Here is a 22,759-nt window from a genome sequence, read left to right as displayed (position 1 = left end):
AATATACTACTAGGACCTGATTAAACTAAAAAGCTTCTGCACAGCCAAGAACACAGTAAGTAAAGCAAGCAGACAGCCCTCAGAATGGGAGAAGACATTTGCAGGTTATGTCTCCAACAAAGGTTTAATAACCAGAATCCACAGAGAACTCAAATGTATAAGCAAGCAAAGAACAAGTGATCCCATCGCAGGCTGGGCAAGGGACTTGAAGAGAAACTTCTCTGAAGAAGACAGGCGCACGGACTACAGACATAGGAAAAAATGCTCATCATCCTTAATCATCAGAGAAATGCAAATCAAAACTACTTTGAGATATCATCTAACTCCAGTAAGATTAGCCATATCACAAAATCCTAAGACCAGAGATGTTGGCGTGGATGTGGAGAAAAGGGAACACTTCTACACTGCTGGTGGGAATGCAAATTAATACATTCCTTTTGGAAAGATGTTTGGAGGACACTTAGAGATCTAAAAGTAGACCTGCCATTCAATTGTATAATTCCTCTACTGGGTATATACCCAGAAGACCAAAAATCACATTATAACAAAGATATTTGTACCAGAATGTTTATTGCAGCCCTATTCATAATTGCTAAGTCATGGAAAAAGCCCAAGTGCCCATCGATCTACAAATGGATTAATAAATTATGGTGTATGTACACCATGGAATATTATGGATCCTTAAAGAAAGATGGAGACTTTACCTCTTTCATGTTTACATGGATGGAGCTGGAACATATTCCTCTTAGTAAAGTATCTCAAAAATGGAAGAAAAAGTATCCAATGTACTCAGCCGTACTATGAAACTAATTTATGGCTTTCACATGAAAGCTATAACCCAGTTATAATGTAAGAATAGGGGGAAGGGGGAAAGGGAGGGGAGGAAGAGGGGAGGTAGGCGGAGGGAGGGTGATTGGTGGGATTACACTTGCGGTGCATCTTACAAGGGTACATGTGAAACTTAGTAAATGTAGAATGTAAATGTCTTAACACAATAACTAAGAAAATGCCAGGAAGGCTATGTTAACCAGTGTGATGAAAATGTGTCAAACGGTCTATAAAACCAGTGTATGGTGCCCCATGATCGCATTAATGTACACAGCTATGATTTAATAAAAATAAATAAATAAATAAATAAATAAATGAATAAAAATAAAAAGTTAAAAAAAAAGAATGGAAGAAAAAGTATCCAATGTACTCAGCCCTACTATGAAACTAATTTATGGCTTTCATATGAAAGCTATAAGCCAGTTATACCCTAAGAATATGGGGAAAGGGGAGAGGGAGGGGAGGGAGGGCGGAGGATGGGCAGAGGGAGGGTGATTGGTGGGATTACACCTAAGGTGCATCTTACAAGGGTACATGTGAAACTTAGTAAATGTAGAATATAAATGTCTTAACACAATAACTAAGAAAATGCCAGGAAGGCTATGTTAACTAGTGTGAAAAAAATATGTCAAATGGTCTATAAAACCAGTGTATGGTGCCGCATGATCGCATTAATGTACATAGCTATGATTTAAAATAAAATAAAATTTCAAAAAAGAAGAAAATAAACATCAAAACTAATGGGATGCAGCTAAAACACTGTTTAAAGGGAAATTTATAGTATTAAAATTCTTATATTAGAAAAAAGAAAAATCTCAAATTATTATTGCAGTTTTTGCCTGGGGCTGGGTTTGAACCCACCACCTCCGAAAAATCTCAAATTAATAACCTAAGCACCCACCTCAAAAATCTAGAAAAAAGATCAAAATAACCTGAAGTAAGAAAGAGGGAGAAAATAAAAATATGAGCAGATATAAATTGGACAGAGAAAACTAATAGAGTTTATTTCACTGTTATATGGAACAATTTGAATAACACAAATTACATAATACTAAGTATAATCCAAAGTATAATATAAATAAACATGAGCTCATATTGATGTAAATAACTTAAAATGGGGCGGCGCCTGTGGCTCAGTCGGTAGGGCGCCAGCCCCATATACCGAGGGTGGCGGGTTCAAACCCGGCCCCGGCCAAACTGCAACCAAAAAATAGCCGGGTGTTATGGTGGGCGCCTGTAGTCCCAGCTACTTGGGAGGCTGAGGTAAGAGAATCGCTTAAGCCCAGGAGTTGGAGGTTGCTGTGAGCTGGGTGAGGCCACGGCATTCTACCGAGGACCATAAAGTGAGACTGTCTCTACAAAAAAAAAGAAAAAAATTAAAAAAATAACTTAAAATGTAGGGAAAAGAGATAAATATTCCCTACAGAATACTATCAAGTAATATATGTTAACTAGGACTTCTTTTCAGGAGGTGGCGCTTAATTCCTATCCAACATCACACCCTTAATGGTAGGGCAGGCTTTAGTGACTCATTTTCAAAAAAATAGGAAAATAAAGATAATAAGAAAAAGGAAAAATAGTAACTTTACAATGGAGAAACCTCATAAATATAATTTTAACCAAATGATAAGCCCTCTGATATAATGTGATAAAGAGAGCCAGGCCAGTGGCTCATGCCTGTAGGTCTAGAGATTTGACAGGCTAAGGTTGAAGGATTCCTTGAGGCCAGGAATTCAAGATCAATCTGAGAAACAGCAAGGTACCCTCCTTAAAAATTGAAAAAAAAATAAATAGCAGGTTTGGTAGAGTATGTCTGTAGTTCTAGCAATGTGGGAGGCTGAGGTGGGAGGATCACTTGAGCCCAGGTTGCAGGGGTCCTCAAACTGCGGCCCGCGGGTCACATGAGGCAGTGTGATTGTATTTGTTCCTGTTCTGTTTTTTTACTTCAAAATAAGGTATGTGCAGTGTGCATAGGAATTTGTTCATAGGTTTTTTTTTAAAACTATACTCCGGCCCTCCAACAGTCTGAGGCATAGTGAACTAGCCCCATGTTTATAAAGTTTGAGGACCTCTGTAGGATACAGTGAGTCAGATCATGCCAACATACTCCAGCCAGGGTGACAGAGTGAGACTCTTTCTCTAAAAAATAAAAATAAAAATGTGATGAGAAGGGCACTTCATCTCTGCTTTACTCTTCTCCAAACCACAAATTCAGTCTAACCGTAAGACATACATTATACAAACGCATATTATTCTAGTAACATATTGGTTAATAGAATAGGATTCAAGGTCAATAAAAACCTGAATTTCAGCTTTGCTCTTATTTTTATGACCCTATCTGAACCTATCACTTGCAAATAGAACATAAAAGTATCTACTTTATATTGTCATTGGTGGAATGAAACAAGAGTGTATTATTTCCTCAATGAGCTTGATAATACAAATCACCCGAGTCACCTTTTAGACTCAGATTCGAGGAATCTTCCTTGGAAATATTAATTTATTAGTGTCCCAGAATGGGGTGAGTCTGGAGTAGTATATTTTAACAAGCTTCCAAGAATAGTCTTGTATTGGTGAAGTGTGGGAAATAAATGATCTAAGCTTTGGTACATAAAGCTTTAATAAACGGTAGCTATGAGAGGTATGAGGATTTCCATGTTATGTTGAAAAAACAAATTATTTTAGAGAGATGAAATAGGCCAGCAAAGCAGAACACATAATCAAGCTCTTCTAGTGCTGAAGCTAGTTCTGTCCTTACAGTAATACCAGGTTTTCCCTTTTATAATAGAATGTGAACTATAAATGAAAAAAGTTTATTTTCAGTATCCTAGTTCCCTATCCCTCAAAACAAAAGACTACTATTCCCACTGATCTGGAGGCAAAAGGCCTCAAGATCCAAAGCCTTAAAGTTGCCTTACATCCTAGGACCAGCTGTCCTCCTAAAGGGGTAGGTAGTAAGGTTTACTTTCTCACCATGGCCAAATGGAAAATTCCCTCTTATACCTATTTATGCGTATTGTATTTCATAACTTTTTCTATATGAAAAACACATAAATATTCTACTGGGCCCAGAAAGATCCATGCTAAAAGAAGGAAATAAAAAGTGACCTATGAAAAAGGGAGACATGCTCTCTGGTAAAATGATCCCAATGAGCCATTTCCTTTCCATAAGGGTAGGTGAAACCTGTGATTTGCTTCTGAACATTAGAATACGGTAAACATAATGGGATTGATTATATTTTCTTATATAGGACTCCAATTTAGCAAGCTGGAAGGAAAGACTCTCCCCTTGCTGGCTCTGAACAAGTAAGCTACTATGTTGTGAAAGGACCCATGGAGAAGGCTATGTAGCAAGGAACTACACATATAAGTGGCATTTAGAGACTTAAGAGTGGCTCTCTGCTAACAAGCAAGAAAACAGGAACCTCAGTCCTTTAGCTCCAAGATGAATTCTCCCATCAACCTGAATGACCTTGAAAGCAAATTCTTCCCTCGTCAAGCCTCTAGATGAGAACATATTCCCAGTCAGTACAGTGATTGCAATCTTAAAAAACCTTGAACAGAGAATCTAGTCAAGTCATGCCCAGATTCATGACCCCACAGAAACTGAGATAATAATTTGTGTGCTGCTTTAAGTCATGAATTTTGTAATAACTTGTAATGTAGCAATAGATAACTAATACATTCTCTTTTCCTTTACAGCTAAGTAAGTCTACTCGTAGTAGAAGTGAAAACATAAGGTTAGTATACTATTAATTATTACAGAGGAAAGTCTGTAGAATCCACTTAACCACTACAAGTCCAAGTGCAACCCTGGTACTTTGCTGCCTTTCAGGTGGAATATGACCAGCTTCACAAGGAGTGACCCATTCTTCCTAGGCCAGCAGTGCTCCAAAGGCTATGAGGACTCATCATAACCCACAGCTCAGATGATCTCTAACAGTCCTTCCCTTCTCCATCTATAAACTCCTCACCTATCTTTTCTTGTACTACTTCCCAGATGCCAACTTACCTCATTCCAATCATAGCCTAGGAGTTCTTGGGGTCCTTCCTGAACCTCCACATCAAGCTATCTTTGACTTCCTGGTTAAGGGAAGAATATTCTAATGCTACTACTCACTTAAGTGTTATTATCAAAATGAAATCATTGAAGTCATGAAGATTACTGTTCTCCTAAAGGGAAAAGAAAATGGAATCTTTTATGGAAGACAAACAAGTTCATCAGAAAACAAGCCTATCCACTGGCGCATACTTTACTCTTCATATCTTTGAGACAGTTTTATTATGTCGTCCTTGGTAGAGTGCCGAGGCGTCACAGCTCACAGCAACCTCAAACTCTTGGGCTTAAGTGATTGTCTTGCCTCAGCCTCCCAAGTAAGCTGGGACTACAGTTACCCAACATAACGCCTGGCTATTTTTTTTTGTTGTTGTTGAAGTTGTCATTGTTGTTTAGCAGGCCCAGGCTGGGTTCAAATCCGCCTGCCTTGGTGTATGTGGCCGGCGCCCTAACCACTGAGGTATGGGTGCTAAGCCTAGTTATCTATTTTTAAGTTGTCTTGATCCATTTAATGTTGCTACAAAGGAATACTTGAGGCTGGGTAGTTTTTAAAAAGGTTTATTTACCTCATGGTTCTGCTGGCTGGCAGGTTCAAGATTGGGCATTTGGTGAGGACCTCAAGGACTTACGGTAGAAGGGAAAAGGTAGCTAAGGTGTGCAGAAATCTTATGGCAAGAGAGGAAGCAAGAAAGAGGTGTGGGTGTGTGTGCATGCCAAGTTCTTTTTAATAATCAGCTCTCCTGGGAACTAAGAGTGAGAACTCACTAATTACTACATCCCAAGAAGATGTTAATTTATTCATGAAGGATGCATCCCCATGATCCTTAGGTCCCTACCTCCAACACTGACATCAAATTTCCTTTTCTTTTTTTTTTTTAAAGACAGAGTCTCACTTTGTTGCCCTCGGTAGAATGCTGTGGTGTCACAGCTCACAGCAACCTCGAGCTCTTGGGCTTAGTCGATTCTCTTGCTTCAGCCTCACGAGTAGCTAGGACTACAGGCACCCGCCACAACGCCCAGCTATTTTTTTGTTGCAGTTTGGCCGGGGCCAAGTTTGAACCTGCCACCCTTGGTATATAGGGCTGGAGCCCTACTCACTGAGCCACAGGTGCTGCCCATTGACATCAAATTTCAATATAAAGTTTGGGGCAAAACATCCAAACTGTAGCATAAGTCTAATAATTGAATATCTGATCTTACCTCAGCAGATTTCTTATGTTTAGTTGGAATTTTTGATTTGCTCTTATACATTGAACCAGAAGTAAAAGAAGTAGAAGGACCTGAAAAAGATAATTAGAAAAAAAAAACGAAGATATATTACTAACATAGTTAAATGTCATAAAACTAAATGTCATCTAAGAGAATATGAAAGATATGATGGGAGAAGACTACAGAGATCTTATACCACTGAAGAAAACAGTCAAACTGCACCCGAGAGCCTCATAATGGAGCTTAATAATATTTATAGGTTATCTCCCAGAGTGCAAAAGGTTCCACAGTGCTAAGGCTCAGAAGACCCAATTTGGTATAATTATGCCTCATAATATTTTGGAATAACACAATTCATCTTCTATCTGGAGAAAAAATATCTGCAAAAACAACTAGAAAACTAAAAACATAGAGCTGTGTATGCTTTAGCAATTTTCCAAGGCTACTGTTAATAAGGTTATTGACTTTTACAAATGATAAATTGACCCATGGTCAAACATTTAGTATTTGAGCTGCAATTAGAAGCAGGGCCCACAATTTATGCTCTCATACTTTTCCTCCTTTCTAGAGAAAGTTGGCTTTTTTTTTCTTTTTTACTAGATTTGTTGTTTAGTTAAATGAAAAGTGAGAAACAAAAATGGTATATGCCCCCACAAAACCAATTTTTCCACCTAATTTATCTCTAATAAAATTTAAATGAGTAAGAAAATGATACCTCAAGCTTTCCTTACCAGAAGTATTATTTTTTAACCATCGAAGGAAGCATGAAGTGGCTTATACTCAAGAAATCTTCACGGGGCATATAGAAACAAAGGTTACCAGCTGCCAGCTGGTTCTACTCACACTCATCTGAACTGCCACTGCTGCTGAGATGCCTATGGCGTTTCATCCTGGAGCATCCTGGGAAATAGAACAACACTGAATAAAACAGTCAACACACACCCATCCCAGAAGGCAGTCAACACTGTCCGGCTGATCCCAGAAGGAGAAGCAGGGAAATCATTCAAATTAAATTATTTCTGTCAAGAATATTCTCAAATGACTTATAGTAATGGAAGAATACTACCAAATCCATCAATACAAAGTTTCTTAAAAATTAGGCAAGCCAGAGAGGATGAATGGTCCAATACTGACTCGAGCCTCAGGTGTGGCTACATATCCACTGTCCACCAAAACAAAGAGAGGGAGCCATGGGGGACATCACCGGCCAGGGATCCCCAATAAGGGAAGAACAGGAAAGGAAAAAACATCAATCAAGAGGGCAGCACCATCAAGGACCAAGGTTGAAAGAAATGAGACATGGGGCGGCAACTGTGGCTCAGTAGGTAAGGTGCTGGCCCCATATACTGAGGGCGGCGGGTTCAAACCTGCAACAAAAAAATAGCCGGGTGTTGTGGCGGGCACCTGTAGTCCCAGTTACTTGGGAGGCTGAGGCAAGAGAATCACTTAAGCCCAGGAGTTGGAGGTTGCTGTGAGCTATGTGATGCCATGGCACTCTACCTAGGGCCATAAAGTGAAACTCTGTCTCTACAAAAAAAAAAAAAAGAAAGAAAGAAATGAGACATGGCTGGCTGAAAAAAGTGAGGTATGTCTCACCTTTAAGGGCATGGCCACATTGTTTTTCTGCCTGCCCTTTCTCTCCTTCCCTGTCCCCAAATCTCAAACATGTAAGTCTAATCTAAAATCATAACTATACATATACTGCCAAGAAATGTTGTAGAAAGTTCCTATATTGTGAAAAGTCAATAAGGCTTTAGATTAAAATTTATAATGGCTCAAGTGTCAGTCACTGAGTATGGCCAATGACAGATTAAAAAAGAGGCATCACCCTTCTGGGAACACACCAGCCACCAGAGTGCAAGAAAAAAAAAGGAAGGCACAGTTAATCAAGTCACAAAGGAAGGACTGAAAATGTAAACTAGAAAAGACAGTGCCATAGTCAGTGACTGACATTCTTTTATGTGATACAACATACAAAGATGCTACTAGGGGCTAACATGATTCCATAAAGAATAAAGATTATGGCTATTGCCTTCAAGCCACTTACAATGTACTAAGGAAGTAGAAATCCAAGTATAAGGCCACTCTGAGCAATTATGAATAATAACAAAATTGCATGATAAAAAGCTTACAGAGTTCCACTTTTGGCATGATAGTGTCAAGATCTCCATAGAGATCCTCAGTGAAAATGACAGAAGTTATTTCAATTAAAAAACAGCTCACCATTTAGTCTGTAAGGGTATACAGCAAATGAAGAACATTTATTCAAGAAAATCTACTAAAATATAGTAAGTACAGTGAGCATCTGCGGTATTTGGACCTACACCCAATCCCTTTGTCTCCCCTCTCAACACAGTTCTTATGCCAGACTGGTATAGCTAAGTCTTTCCAGCAATAGCAGGACATTAGCAACTCTCATCCTGACCCCAGCTACCTGCTGCTGAGGCTAAATTCTAGGTGAGTGTGGCTAAGAGGTAAGGGTTCCTCCCTTTTTCCACCCAGCCCCCACTTAATGCGATGGTGGCTATGCCTGGAGCTTGGTACTACCAAGAATACTGAGGCCTTGATTGCCCTGGCCTCAGCTTATGGAGTGGGAGTTCTATCTCGGCAAAGGCAAACCTAGGAGACCTGAGGCTGCCACTCAAAGAGAAGCTCACCACTGTCCCCATCACCCGCACAAGAGCTGTGGCTCAGTGATTTTTCCTAGGGTGAGAGGCAGGGCAGAGCTCAAGGGATCCTCCTGCCTCGGCCTCCCAAAGTGCTAGGATTATAGGTGTGAGCCACAGTACCTTGCCTACATGTATATTTTCTATTTCCCATTGAATGCACAAATCTACCTACAGTAGAAATTCATTTGTCTGATACCATAGGGATGTTGTATATATATAAACTTTTCAGATAAATTTATTATTTTACAGTTTAGAGGGTCAGACGACTGACACAGGTCTTACTGAACTAAAATCAACATGTCAACAAGGCTGGGTTCCTCTCTGGAGGCTCCAGGGGAGAATCCATTTCCTTGACTATTACAGCTTCTTCTAGAGCCACAGTTCTTAACCTGTGGGTCACAACCCACAGGAACTGCATTAAAGGGCTGTGGCATTAGGAAGGTTGAGAACCACTGTTCTAGAGGATACTCACACTTCCTGGATCTTGGCCATCTTCTTCCATCTTCAGAGCAAGCAACAATGAATCTCTTTTATCTGATCTTGTTTCTGTCATCACATCTCATTCTCTGTCCCTTGTTTTCTGCTTCCTTTTTCCACTTTTAAGGACTCTTGTGATTACATTGGGCCCACCCATATAGTACAGGATAATGTCCCTATTTTAAAGTCAGCTGATTAGCAACCTTAGTACCCATTTGCCATGTAACCTAACATACATAGGTCCTAGGGATTAGGACATAGACATCTTTGGAGGCTCATTATTCTGCCTACCACAACCTAATATATTTTTGCCTTATTAAAAGTGAACATAGGTTTGGTGCCTGTAGTACAGTGGTTACGGCGCCAGCCACATACACCGAGGGTGGTGGGTTTGAACCCAGCCTGGGACAGCTAAAACAACTGCACCAAAAAAATAGCTGGGCATTGTGGCAGGTGCCTGTAGTCCCAGCTACTTGGGAGGCTGAGGCAAGAGAATCACTTAAGTCCAAGAGTTGGAGATTGCTGGGAGCAGTGACACCACAGCACTCTACCGAGGGCAACATAGTGAGACTCTATCTCAAAAAAAAAAAGTGAATATTCCCATCAAATATGCCCAGCATATTTTTGACAAAAGTAAAAAAGTAGTTAAATGGAAGAAATATAACCCTTTCAACAAATGGTGCTAGAGAAATTAAAACAGAAAATAAATCTCAACATCAGTCTCCTACCTTACACAAAATTTAACTCAAAATGGACCACAGATTTAAATGTAAAATTATAAAATAACTAGAAAAAGCACAAGAGAAAATCTTCAAGATTGAGGGATATGCAAAGAGTTCTTAGAACTGATACTCAAAGCATGATTTGGCAAAGGAAAATGTAATCTCATCAAAATTAAATACTTTTGCTCAGGGGAATATATATTCAAGGTAACTTACATCTAAGCTCCCAAGTTGTAATCCTCAAACTTGGTCCAAATAAACTCTCTACTTATATTAAAAAAGAAAAACCAAACCAAAATCACCCAAAAAAAAAAAAAAAAAAACTTTTGCTCTATGAACGCTATTGGCTCAGCGTTCATAGCTCAGTGGTTAGGGCACCCGCCGCTTGCGCCGGGGCTGGTGGGTTCGAACCCAGCCAGGACCTGCTAAAACAATGAAAACAATAACAAAAAAAAATAATAGCTGGGTGTTGTGGCGGGTGGCTGTAGTCTGAGTTCCTTGGGAGGCTGAGGCAAGAGAATCACTTAAGCCCAACAGTTTGAAGTTGCTGTGAGCTGTGATGCCACAGCACTCTACCATGGTGACATAGTTAGACTCTGTCTCAAAGCAAAAAAAAAAAAAAAAAGAAAGAAAGAAAAAGAAAGAAAGACCCTGTTAAGAAGATTTAAAAAAGCTACAGAATGAGACAAAATATTTATGTGTATTATATACATGTAATATTTATTACAAAACACTTATCTGACAATGAAATTTATATTCAGCACATTCTGAATTTCAATGAAATTTATATTCAATGAAATTGAATATAAAAAATATAAATTTCAATGAAATATATAAATATAAATTTATAAATATAAATATATAAATATATATTTATATAATATATAAAATATATACATTTATATATATTGTATATAAATATAAAAATATATAAATATAAATTTCAATGAAATTTATATTCAGCACATTCTGAATATAAATTTCATTGAAATTTATATTCAATGAAATTGGATATAAAAAATATAAATTTCAATGAAATATATAAATATAAATTTATAAATATAAATATATAAATATATATTTATATAATATATATAATATATAAAATATATACATTTATATATATTGTATATAAATATAAAAATATATAAATATAAATTTCAATGAAATTTATATTCAGCACATTCTGAATATAAATTTCATTGAAATTTATATTCAATGAAATTGAATATAAAAAATATAAATTTCAATGAAATATATAAATATAAATTTATAAATATAATATATAAACATATATTTATATAATATATAATATATAAAATATATACATTTATATTGTATATAAATATAAAAATATATAAATATAAATTTCAATGAAATTTATATTTAGCACATTCTGAATATAAATTTCATTGTCAGATAAGTGTTCTGTAATAAATATTACATGTATATAATACACATAAATATTTTGTCTCATTCTGTAGCTTTTTTAAATCTTCTTAACAGGGTCTTTCTTTCTTTCTTTTTTTTTTTTTTTTGAATGTGTAACAAACTCTCAAAACTCAAAATAGCCGGGCGTTGTGGCGGGCGCCTGTAGTCCCAGCTGCTCAGGAGGCTGAGGCAAGAGAATCGCATAAGCCCAAGAGTTAGAAGTTGCTGTGAGCCATGTGATGCCACGGCACTCTACCCGAGGGCGGTACAGTGAGACTCTGTCTCTACAAAAAAAAAAAAAAAAAACAAACTCTCAAAACTCAATAGTAATGAAACAAATGACCTAATTAATAATGAACAGACATTTCACCAAAAAGGAACACAGATAACAAATAAACTATGATGCTCAACATCATTAGCCATTAGGGAAATGAAAATTAAAGCCACAGTAAGATATCACTACATATTTATTAGAAATAGAACATATTTATTAAAATAAAAAAGATATCACTACATATTTATTAGAAATGGAACATATTTATTAAAATAAAAAATGTGGAGAAAATATCAAACGCTAGAGAAGATGTGGAGAAGCTATATCACTCATCCCTTGTTGGTGGGAATGTATAATGTACGCTTATTCTAGAAAATAATTTGGTCATTTATTAAAATACTAAACATGCAACTAAGACCCAGCAATTGCACTCCTGAGCATTCATCCCAGAGAGATAAAAATTCATGTCTATATAAATGTCTACAGCAGCTTTGTTCATAATAGCCCAAACTGGAAACAATTAAGATGTCTATCAACAGATAATGGTCAATCAATATGTGGTACATTCATACTATACTACTCAGCAATAAAAAGGAATAGAGCACTGATAATGTGCTACAACATGTAAAACAAATGTAAAACAGGTTAAAACACATAGCAAAAACATATGCTTAGTAAAATGAGTCACACATACAAGACTACTTATTGAATGTTGCCTTTACATAAAGAGTCCAGCATAGGTAAATCTATTAGTGGTTAACTAAGATTGGGGGTGAGAATGGGGACTGAGTGCAAACGGGCATAGGACTTTTTTGGGGGGATAGCAAATACTCTAAAATTGGATAGTGGTGATGGTCGTACAACTTTGTAAACATACCAAACCCCACAGAACTGTATGAATGAATTTCATGGTATGTAAATTATACGTTGATAAAGCTAAATCTTAAAAAATTACTGTAACATTTTTACCAGGGAGAACTATTTAGGTGGTGTCTTCTTAAGAAAAGTAGCAAAAGAAAACTTCCATATATTGGGACTCATAAGGGGATCAAGGACAACATTTCTCATAGAAGAAATACAGTAGAACCTCTGTAAGTTGACCACCCAAGGGACTGTAACAAACTGGTCAACATATTCAGGTGGTCAACTTAAGGAACTAGGCCTACTGTTCTGGTATGTACATGTGGTACATCTCCACACGCCCAGTCTATGAAAATTAGGTCAACTCAAGGAGGTGGTCAGCTATGGAGGTTCTACTGTACCTAAATTCTCTAAAACTCCCAGTGAAGAAAGCCAACTGAGCATGGACCCTCTCGCCACCTCCCAGAGAGTTTCAGAAGACCTAAGATAACTTGTGAGATGAATAATCCTCTCATCTAAAGTTCTAGGCTTATGAAGTTTGGGTAAAATAGCTTTATTTCCATTTTCTGGCAGGGCATGGTGGCTCATGCCTATAATCCTAGCACTCTGGAAGGCTGAGGTGGGTGGAATGCTTAAACTCAGGAATTGGACACCAGCCTGAGTGAGAGTGAGACCCTGTCTCTACTAAAAAAATTAGAGAAAATTAGCCAGGCATTGTAGCAGGCACCTGTAGTCCCAGCTACTTGTAAGGCTGAGGCTAAGGGTAAGGCAAGAGGATCACTTAAGCCCAAGAGTTTGACGTTGCTGTGAGCTATGACACCAAAGCGCGCACACACACACAAGCTTCTATTTTCTGTAATAGTCTGTTCTTTAGAGTTACCAAACTGTTCATGACAGAGGGAATTTTTTTTTTTTTTGAAACAGTTTCACTATGTCACCCTCGGTAGAGTCCCGTGGCATCCCAGCTCTTGGGTTCCCACTCTTGGGCTCAAGTGATTCTCTTGCCTCAGCCTCCCAAGTAGCTGGGACTACAGGTGTCCACCACAATGCCCAGCTATTTTTTGTTGCAGCTGTCATTGTTGGTTAGCTGGCCAGGGCTGGGCTTGAACCCTCCAACTTCGGTGTATGTGGCTAGCACAATAACCACTGTTGTACAGGCGCCAAGCCAGACAGACGAAACTTTTAAAGAATCTACAAAACGTTACATTCTTTTAACTATTACAGTTCTAACACCAATCATTTTTTATTATAGATAGAAACAAATAATCTTGTGTTATCAGTAAAGACCCTAGGAAATAGACTACCTAATACCAGTAACAACAGTCCTGGGAAATAAATGAGTTATTGATGATTTTTAGAAAAGAAAACAAGGCAAGCTAATTTCTGGCTCTGTGCTATTAAAGTCCATTGATCTGTCTGCCCATTTCTGTGACAGCACTGCTGCTTTAATTACTATAGGAAAATTACAGAGACCAACAAATATCAACAGAATAATTCCATGATGGTATATCTTTAGATCTGTCTTTATGATTTCTAGTCACAATAACAGTCCTACACATATTATCAACAGCCATTTTACAGATGTTTTTACAGATGAGGAAATTGGGCCTCAGAAACATTCAAGCAACATACTTGGAGCCACATGGACACCAGAGGGCAGAGCTGGCAGGCACACTGGCAATAGGTACTCCAAGTTAACCCTAAAGCCAGAGGTCAGGAATGCTGCCTCCTTCTAAGTCCAGCCTCCTGTTCATGGCCTGTAAAGACGATAGTGTTCTTCTGGCTTCAGCTATCAGGTCTCATGAGCTGCTGCTTCCCTGCCTCCCCCAATTGTTCTGCACATGCCATGCCCATGTGATCCTGTGAACACATTCATCTTGTTGTGGGCCTTTGTATGGGGCTCTTCCTTCTGCCTATAAATCCCCTGTTTATCTTGACTGGTTCATTTCTCTCCAACCTGGTTCTACTCATTTGTTGGATTGCCTCAGTGAAACTCCCTAGATATGCCTTCCCTGCAATTATTCATTCCTTTGCTTTCTATCCAAGTCTCTTCTGTATGTGCAAAAAGCACCTCAGTTGTACTGCAAGTATTCAAGGTATCTGCCTCTATGCCACCCCAAATGATGCTGCTGACCTGAAACACTGAAACTATAGAATTGTTGTCACTGTCATTCAAGATGGACATTAACCAGAGCTGGAAAAATCCAGAAAAGCACAAAACAATCAACCAGATAGAGAAGTGCTTCATATCATGTCCAGAAAGCACAAACTTTGCATTTTGGAAAAGCCAGATACTAAGGAGTGGTTCTCAAATGAAGACAATTTTGCCTCCCCATGGGACATTTGGTAATATCCAGAGACTGGTTGTTGTAGTAATTAATGTTACATATAGGAGGGATAGAGGCCAGGAGGGATGTGCTAAACATTCTACAAGGCACAGGATAGTCCCTTACAATGCACAGATTTATCTGGCCCAAATTGTCAACAGTGCCAAGGCTGAGAAATCTAGCTCTAAAGAGATGAAGCAGAAATGAATAAGCATCAAGAAGAGTGTAGAAATGATTGTCTTGAGCTTATTCATCCAATTATCTACAGAATTAACAAAGGGGCACTCCTTGAAACCTAGAGGCAATTTTATCAAAAGGAAAACAGGATTTACAGCAATGCTTAGGGAACGTAGAGAACTCATCAGCTCAAGAAGTGGAACAAAATGAAAATGTAAACAGGTTCAAGTAGAACTGAGATAAAATCAGAGGATAAATCCATGACGGTATTTGGAAATAATCCTTAAGAAGAGAAATATCTGAAAATCTAGCTCCTTTAGTCTTTGAGGGAAATATCATTCAGAGCCATAATCATAGACAGACAGACATATGAGTTAGCCAAATGGTTAGATCAGAGCAGCACATTTCTTATATCCCTATGGGTCAATTCCTACCCATGTGGGCAAAGAACCTCTCAAACTATTATTTAAACAGAAGTCATGAATGTTTTAAATGCGTTTCTTGAGCTGATTACCTCTGCTTTGGGGTAAACAATACTAACCCTCTCCAGTGGGTTCTCAACCTTCCTAATGCCGCGGTCCTTTAATACAGTTCCTGTGGGTTGCGACCCACAGGCTGAGAACCGCTGCTCTACACAGTAAGACTGTTTCTTGCTTTTTTTTTTTTTTTTTTTGAGATAGAGTGTCACTATGTCGCCCTCAGTAGAGGACTGTGGCATCTCAGCTCACAGCAACCTCCAACTCTTGGACTTAAGTGATTCTCTTGCCTCAGCCTCTCGAGTAGCTGGGACTACAGGTGCCCGCCACAACGCCCGGCTATTTTTCTGTTGCAGTTGTCATTGTTGCTTAGCTGGCTGGGGCTGGATTTGGACCCACCAGCCTCGGTGTATGTGGCTGGCGTCATAACCACCATTGGGCGCTGAGCCAATAGTGAGACTGTTTTAAGTGCCTGTGCCTTAACTCAGGATTTACACTTCAACGTCATGAAATCAAAACTCTCCCCTTCCAGTCTGTTTACCTTGCATATTTTTTATTTTTATCACATTTCAGTAGTCTCAGCAATTAAAGTCATAAAATTCTATCTAGAGACTGAGTAAAGAAAATCAGAAAAAGAACATATCCTATGTATCTTACTGCTTCTTACCCCCAACAAATCTTTGAAAGAGGAAATATCAGAAGTTGGAACAAATGAACATTTCTGTACTTTCTAAAGGAAGTTAAAGCTTGTTTGTAAAAATTAAAGTACATCAGGAGTCCCCTGTAACCAGCTGAAGAGTCTGGAGGTCAATTCTTTTCCAAAGCCCTCAAAAAGCATTAAGGAAAAAAGAAAAGGAAAGAAGAAAATACAGATTTGCCTAGGTATGGTCCTGCCAATGAGACAAGGATTTCTATCTCAACCACAGTTATCCCTGCCACCAAGAAGCAGGCTTCCCCTCTTTATATTAATACAGACTTGTTAACAAATTGTTAGGGAATTTCTAATCCCTTGAGTAGAAATCATCTGGCATGGGAATACCAGGTTGGCAAGTGAGTCTAAACCTGGGGACAGCAAACTTTTTCTGTAAAGGACCAGATAGGAAATATTTTTGGCTTTGTGGCCATATGGTCTCTGTCATAACTATTCAAATTTGCCATTGTAGCATGAAATAGCCATAGACAGTACCTAAACAAATGAGGATGGCTCTGTTCCAATAAAAACTTCATACTATTTGAATTTCATATACTTTTCATGTTTCAAAATACTATTCTTCCTTTGATTATTTTTCAACCATTTAAAAATATAAAAACCATTCTGTATGGCTTGTAGGCCATACCAATACAAGTAACAAACTAGATTTGACTCACAGGCCAGTTTGTCAACTTCTGGTCTAAACTACAAGAAATCTTTCTTTTAATGAAATTAAATGAATTTGAAGTATACAACTGAATTATCAATCTCCTAACACCATCCACCCGAGCCCCTAATCTCTCAGCCTACCTGAGAGATTCAGGCTGAGACAGACTTCATTCAGGTTTTAGCCTGGATGTCTTGACAGATACGAATGGCTCCGGACCTTTACAAATTAAAATCTGCTTTATGTCATTTAAGGAAAAAGGTCTCACTTCCAATAATGTTTAAAAGATTAGCAGTATATTTTCTTTTTAATTTATGTACATACATTCAAAAATTTCAACTACTCAGATAAGTAAATAAGACTGGCATCTTAATAAAAAGATACATATATACAAAATGTAAATCACTTTAAGATAAAATACCATTTGCAGATAAGACCTCTTAATAATAATTGGGCAGCGCCTGTGGCTCAAGGAGTAGGGCGCCGGTCCCATATGCCAGAGGTGGCGGGTTCAAACCCAGCCCTGGCCAAAAAAAAAAATAATAAATCAGCAAGAATTGCTTTTACTATGAAATGTATAATTCTTTCTCCAGATAGAAACCCAAATAATTTAAAAATAATGGTTTCTATTATGTCTTTATCTGTTGCTGTGAGTTGTTTCCACATTGAAATCTTTACCCACGTGTACTTGTAATGTATTTGCAATAACATCTATATGATTTAAAGTAATCATCAGAATTTATTAGAAGGAAAAATAACCTTTATGAGGTTTTAGTAACAATAACAGGCATGTATGCCTCACATACAAGGTCACACACAGAAACAATCTCAAACTTACTACATATCATCTGTTAATACTATGCTAAGAGAGGGCTGGCGTTGTACTGGCGACCAGAAAGGGGACAAACAAGGAAACAACCAAGAAATCAAGTCTTTTGGTTCCTTTAGAGCCAGGGTCACAGGACCAGGTACACTAAACATCTTATCACCGTGGCTTAGGTGATCATAGCCTAAAACTGGTAACCAATGACATGTAACAAACCCATCAGAGAGGGGTTTCAGAGTTAATTCCAGGATCAATCAAGGCAGGTGTGGGTATGAAGTTAAGGAGGGTTGCTGTTAAATCCCCACTGGTCAGAGCGATGCCCAGGCCAAGGAAGCAATCAGACATGGCAGTTAACATAAAAGTCAGTACTGACTTTGAGGGCAACAAAAATTGTGGGAAAATGAAATGGCCACAAATTCCCTTCAGCAGAAATCAAAGGGTATGGCAGGTAGATGCCAACAGCAAGGTGAATCCCGAGAAAATATATTTGGCCTCCCCAACAGAGCTTCTCAACCCCTATTACACAGGGGAATTACATGGGGAACTTACAAAATCCCAATCCTCAAACTCCACCATTACCAATTAAGACAGAATCTCTTTTCAAGGAATCAACTTTTAGATTCATTGTTTATCTTTATTGTTTTTCTGTTTGCAAATACATTGACTTCTGCTCTTTATCATTTCCTTTTTTTTATTTTTGCTTACTTCAGGTTTATTTTGCTATTCTTTTTCTAATTTCTTAAAGTAGGAGCTTAGATTATTCATTTGAGACCTTTCATCTTTCCCTCACTTAAGCATTTAGTGCTATAAATTTCCTTCTCAGCACTAATTTAAGTTATACCCAAGTTGTTTTTTTTTTTATTAAATCATAACTGGATACATCGATGCATTTATGTGGTACAATGTGCTGATTTTATATACAATTTGGAATGCTTACACCAAACCAGTTAACATAGCCTTCACCTCACTTAATTATTGTGTTAAGACATTTATACTCGGGTGGCGCCTGTGGCTCAAGGAGTAGGGCGCCAGTCCCATATGCTGGAGGTGGTGGGTTCAAACCCAGCCCTGGCAAAAAAAAAAAAAAAAAGACATTTATACTCATAATAGATTTGACCTGTACCCTTGCAATATAGCGTAGGTGAGGTCCCACCAATTACCCTGCCTCCATCCACCTTCTACCCTTCCTTCCTCTTCCCTCCTTCATCCTGGACTATAGTCGTGTTTTATCTTTCATATGCAAGTGTGGGCTCAGCGCCTGTAGCACAGTGGTTACAGCGCTGGCCACATCACTGAATGTGGCAGGTTCAAACCCAGCACGGGCCAGCTAAACAATGACAACTGCAACAAAAATATAGCTGGAGTTGTGGTGGGTGCCTGTAGTCCCAGCTACTTGGGAGGCTGAGGCAAGAGCATCGTTTAAGCCCAAGAGTTTTAGGTTGCTATGAGCTGTAATGCCACAGCACTCTACTGAGGGTGACATAGTGAGACTCTGTCTTAAAAAAAAGTAAGCATGGGTGATTATAAATTGGTTTCATATTAGCAATGAGTACACTGGATACTTTTTCTACCTTTCTTGAGAAATTTTAATAAGAAGAATATGTTCTAGCTCCATCCATGTAAATATAAAAGAGGTCAAGTCTCCATCTTTTTAAAGGCTACATAATATTCCATGGTATACATATACCAAAATTTGTTAATCCATTCGTGGGTCGATGGGCACTTGGGCTGCTTCCATGACTTGGCAATTATGAATTGAGCTGCAATAAATATTCTGGTGCAAATATCTTTGTTGTAAAGTGATATTCGGTCTTCTGGATATATACCTAGTAGAGGAATTGCAGGATTGAATGGCAGGTTTACTATTAGTTCCTTAAGTGTTCTCCAAACTTATTTTCCAAAAGGAACATATTAGCTTGCATTCCCACCAACAGTACAGAAATGTTCCCTTTTCTCCACATCCACGCCAACATTTGTAGTTTTGGGATTTTGTTATGTGGGCTACTCTACTGGAGTTAGATGATATCTCAAAATGGTTTTGATTTGCATTTCTCTAATGATTAAAGATGATGAGTACAAGTTTTGATATCTTATATTTTCATTTATGTCCAGGCATTCACATCACTGCATTTTTAAAAATTTCCCTTAAGGCTCCCTCCTTCACTCATGGATTAATAAGAAGTGTGTTGTTTAGTTTCCAAGTGTTTGGAGACTTTCCTATAGTCTGTTTTTGATTTCTACTTTGATTACATTATTACCAGAGAATATACTCTGTATGATTTCAATTTTTTAATATTTTTTAAAGTTTGTTTTATGACCTAGTATATAACCTTTATCTTGGTGAATACTGCATGTGCACTAGAAAAATTTTATTATGTTATTGTTGGGTGGAGCATTCTATAAATGTCAATTAAATCTGGTTGATAGGTGATATTATTTCATCTACAGCAGTGGTTCTCAACCTTCCTAATGCCGCGGCCCTTTAATACAGTTCCTGTGGGTCGCGACACACAGTTTGAGAACCGCTGTTCTACAGCCTTACTGATTTTCTATTTACTGATTCCATCAATTATTGAAAGAGGGGCAATGGTGTTTCCAACTATAATTGTGGATTTGTCTATTTCTTGAATCACTTCTGTTGGGTTTTGCTTCATGTCCTTTAAAGCTCTATTATTTAAGACACATTAAGATTGTGCCTTATTTGTAGACTGACTCTTTGTATCATTATGTACTATTTATTTTTGTCCCTGATAATTTTCCCTGCTGTGATGTCTAATTTATCTGATGTGAGTATAGCTGCTCCAGTTTTTTTTTTTTTTTTCCTGGATTGGTGTTTGTATGATACATCTTTCCCCATCCATTTACTTTAAAACTCCCTATATCATTACCTTTTTTTTTTTTAAGAGACAGTTTCACTTTATTACTCTCCGTAAAGTGCTGTGGCGTCACAGCTCACAGCAACCTCCAACTCCTAGGCTTAGGTGATTCTCTTGCCTCAGCCTCCTGAGTAGCTGGGACTACAGGCACCCACCACAATGCCCAGGTATTTGGTTGTTGCAGTTTGGCAGGGGCCGGGTTTGAACCCACCAACCTGGGTATATGGGGCCAGTGCCCTATTCACTGAGCCACAGGCACTGCCCTATTACTTTTAATTGGAATAGTGTAAAATCTACCTATTCTATCCTGTCTGGAACAGGAAGTTTGATGTCTATACTATTTTTTCAACTCCTGTCTAAATTTATTAACCCCAAATGTCTTATCTCAAAATAAAGTTACCTCTAAATAAAAAATTGACTGCTAAAAAACAAGCACATCATAAAAAGGGAGGTTTATTAATGTTCCTAATATATCTGGAAAGTATTGCTTTGAGAAAGAACAAGAATCAACCTATGGTTGTCTGAGATTTTCTTTTTTTTTTTTTTTTTGGTTTTTGGCCGGGGCTGGGTTTGAACCCACCACCTCTGGCATATGGGACCGGCGCCCTACTCCTTGAGCCACAGGCACCGCCCAAGGTTGTCTGAGATTTTCACTTACTGCATTCTGCTAGAGCAAGGCAATCGACAGGCTAGGAAATAGGTAAAACTGGGAGAAATTTGGAAGCTGACCCCCTATCTACGAGCCATAAGAAGGCAAGTCAATAACAAAGATATATCTATTTTTCCTCAAAATAAATATTCACCACATATGGTGTTCCTGGCTTTTCCTTGGGAGTGTGTGTGGGGGGGCTGTTTTTCAAGTACTTGCATTTTATAGTTTCTTTGCCTGATTTTAGTCCTTGTACTATAATTATTAGCACTCCAAAAGGTTAACAGAATTTAAAATGTACAACTTGAGAAGGAATTAAACTCTAATTAATTAGTTGTAACACTTGTTCTGTAAAAGAAATGAGTGAGAAAGCTGGAAAGTACTGACTAAAATGTGGCTTTCTTAGAATTAGTTGAATTCAGTCATTTATGCTGTTCATGCTCCAGTACGCCCAGGAAACCAGATTTGGGTACAGATAAGTGCCTGAGTCATTTAAGACAAAAGAAGAGTTACCCCTGAATTGTTTTAAATGCCACTCAACGAGATTACTAAAAGATCTAAGATGAGGCCTAAAGAGCATGATGGAAACTAATTACCTCTTCTTGGCCCTAGAAAACCAAAACTCTATGGAAATTAAAACATCCAGATAGAAATATGAAACGCAGAGAAAAGGACACACAATTTTCCTTTCAATCCGTTTTTCCTATCATCTCAGTGCTAATTATTCTGAGTAACAATATTTTATAAAAAATAATGAACTGATAAAAAATAGAACTCAACATTTTGAAACAAAGACTAACTAATCTTTGCCCTAAGGGTATAGAAAATGACTACCTTGTCAAAAATACCTGTGAGCACACAGCATGGTTGATTGTTCATCATGATGAAACTTTCCTGGACCTTAAACTTCAGTATTTTCTTATCTGAGAATCCGCAGTTTAATTTCATCCTTCAAGATCAAATGTAAATAAATTAACTTGGCCCAGTGAATCTACAAATCCCTGGAGAGCTGCCAGGTGAGGCAGGTTCACAGAATGACTCATTAGTTTATAATGCTTAAAGCAACTTTGGGAAAACTGTTGAAATTGAACACAGACACTCACCAATGTATCTTTCAATACAGTTGACCAGAAAACATCGAACATCTACTGGACTATTCCAGTGACCAGGAGCTCACTAACAAAGCAATCCATTCTAATGTCTAGACAGCTCTAAACAAACTAATGATTTTCTATAAATAGAAAAAAAATGCCTTTTTAACTTCTTAATTCAGCCTTAATATTAGATTTGTCTCTCTACCTTTATCCCCAAACCATCTCTTAACTGTCATTTTTCGCTAGGTAATATCCAATTTCTTCTTCTTGTATTTTTTTCTAATAATATCCCATTTCTTTCTTTCTCTTCCGTTGCAAACTCCTCAAAAAGTATTCTAGAGTTTGCCTCCCCTTTCTTACTCTCAGTCTTTCTTCAACTGGCTTCTACAACACCAGGTCTGTGCATTATTTCTCAACCTTTGTCACTAAGTACCTGCACATTGCAGTT

General features: G+C 37.9%; 1 protein-coding gene across 3 annotated transcripts in view; it reads right to left on the bottom strand.

The window, feature by feature from the left end:
- Nucleotides 1-22,759, bottom strand: part of JADE3 (jade family PHD finger 3) — a 213,156-nt gene that overhangs the window by 122,303 nt on the left and 68,094 nt on the right. For all 3 annotated transcript variants that reach the window (XM_053579564.1, XM_053579563.1, XM_053579562.1), the window contains exons 2-3: nt 6,938-6,994; nt 6,086-6,165 (exon numbers count right to left, since the gene is read on the bottom strand). In XM_053579564.1, coding sequence (XP_053435539.1) covers nt 6,086-6,165; nt 6,938-6,983 — 126 coding nt within the window. In that variant the 5' untranslated portion in view covers nt 6,984-6,994. The remainder of the gene's footprint in view (nt 1-6,085; nt 6,166-6,937; nt 6,995-22,759) is intronic.

The sequence above is a fragment of the Nycticebus coucang genome, chromosome X (genome assembly GCF_027406575.1).
Source record: "Nycticebus coucang isolate mNycCou1 chromosome X, mNycCou1.pri, whole genome shotgun sequence".
NCBI lineage: Eukaryota > Metazoa > Chordata > Mammalia > Primates > Lorisidae > Nycticebus > Nycticebus coucang.
Note: the sequence above shows the minus strand (reverse complement) of the source record. Positions and strands in the feature narration are given on the sequence as shown.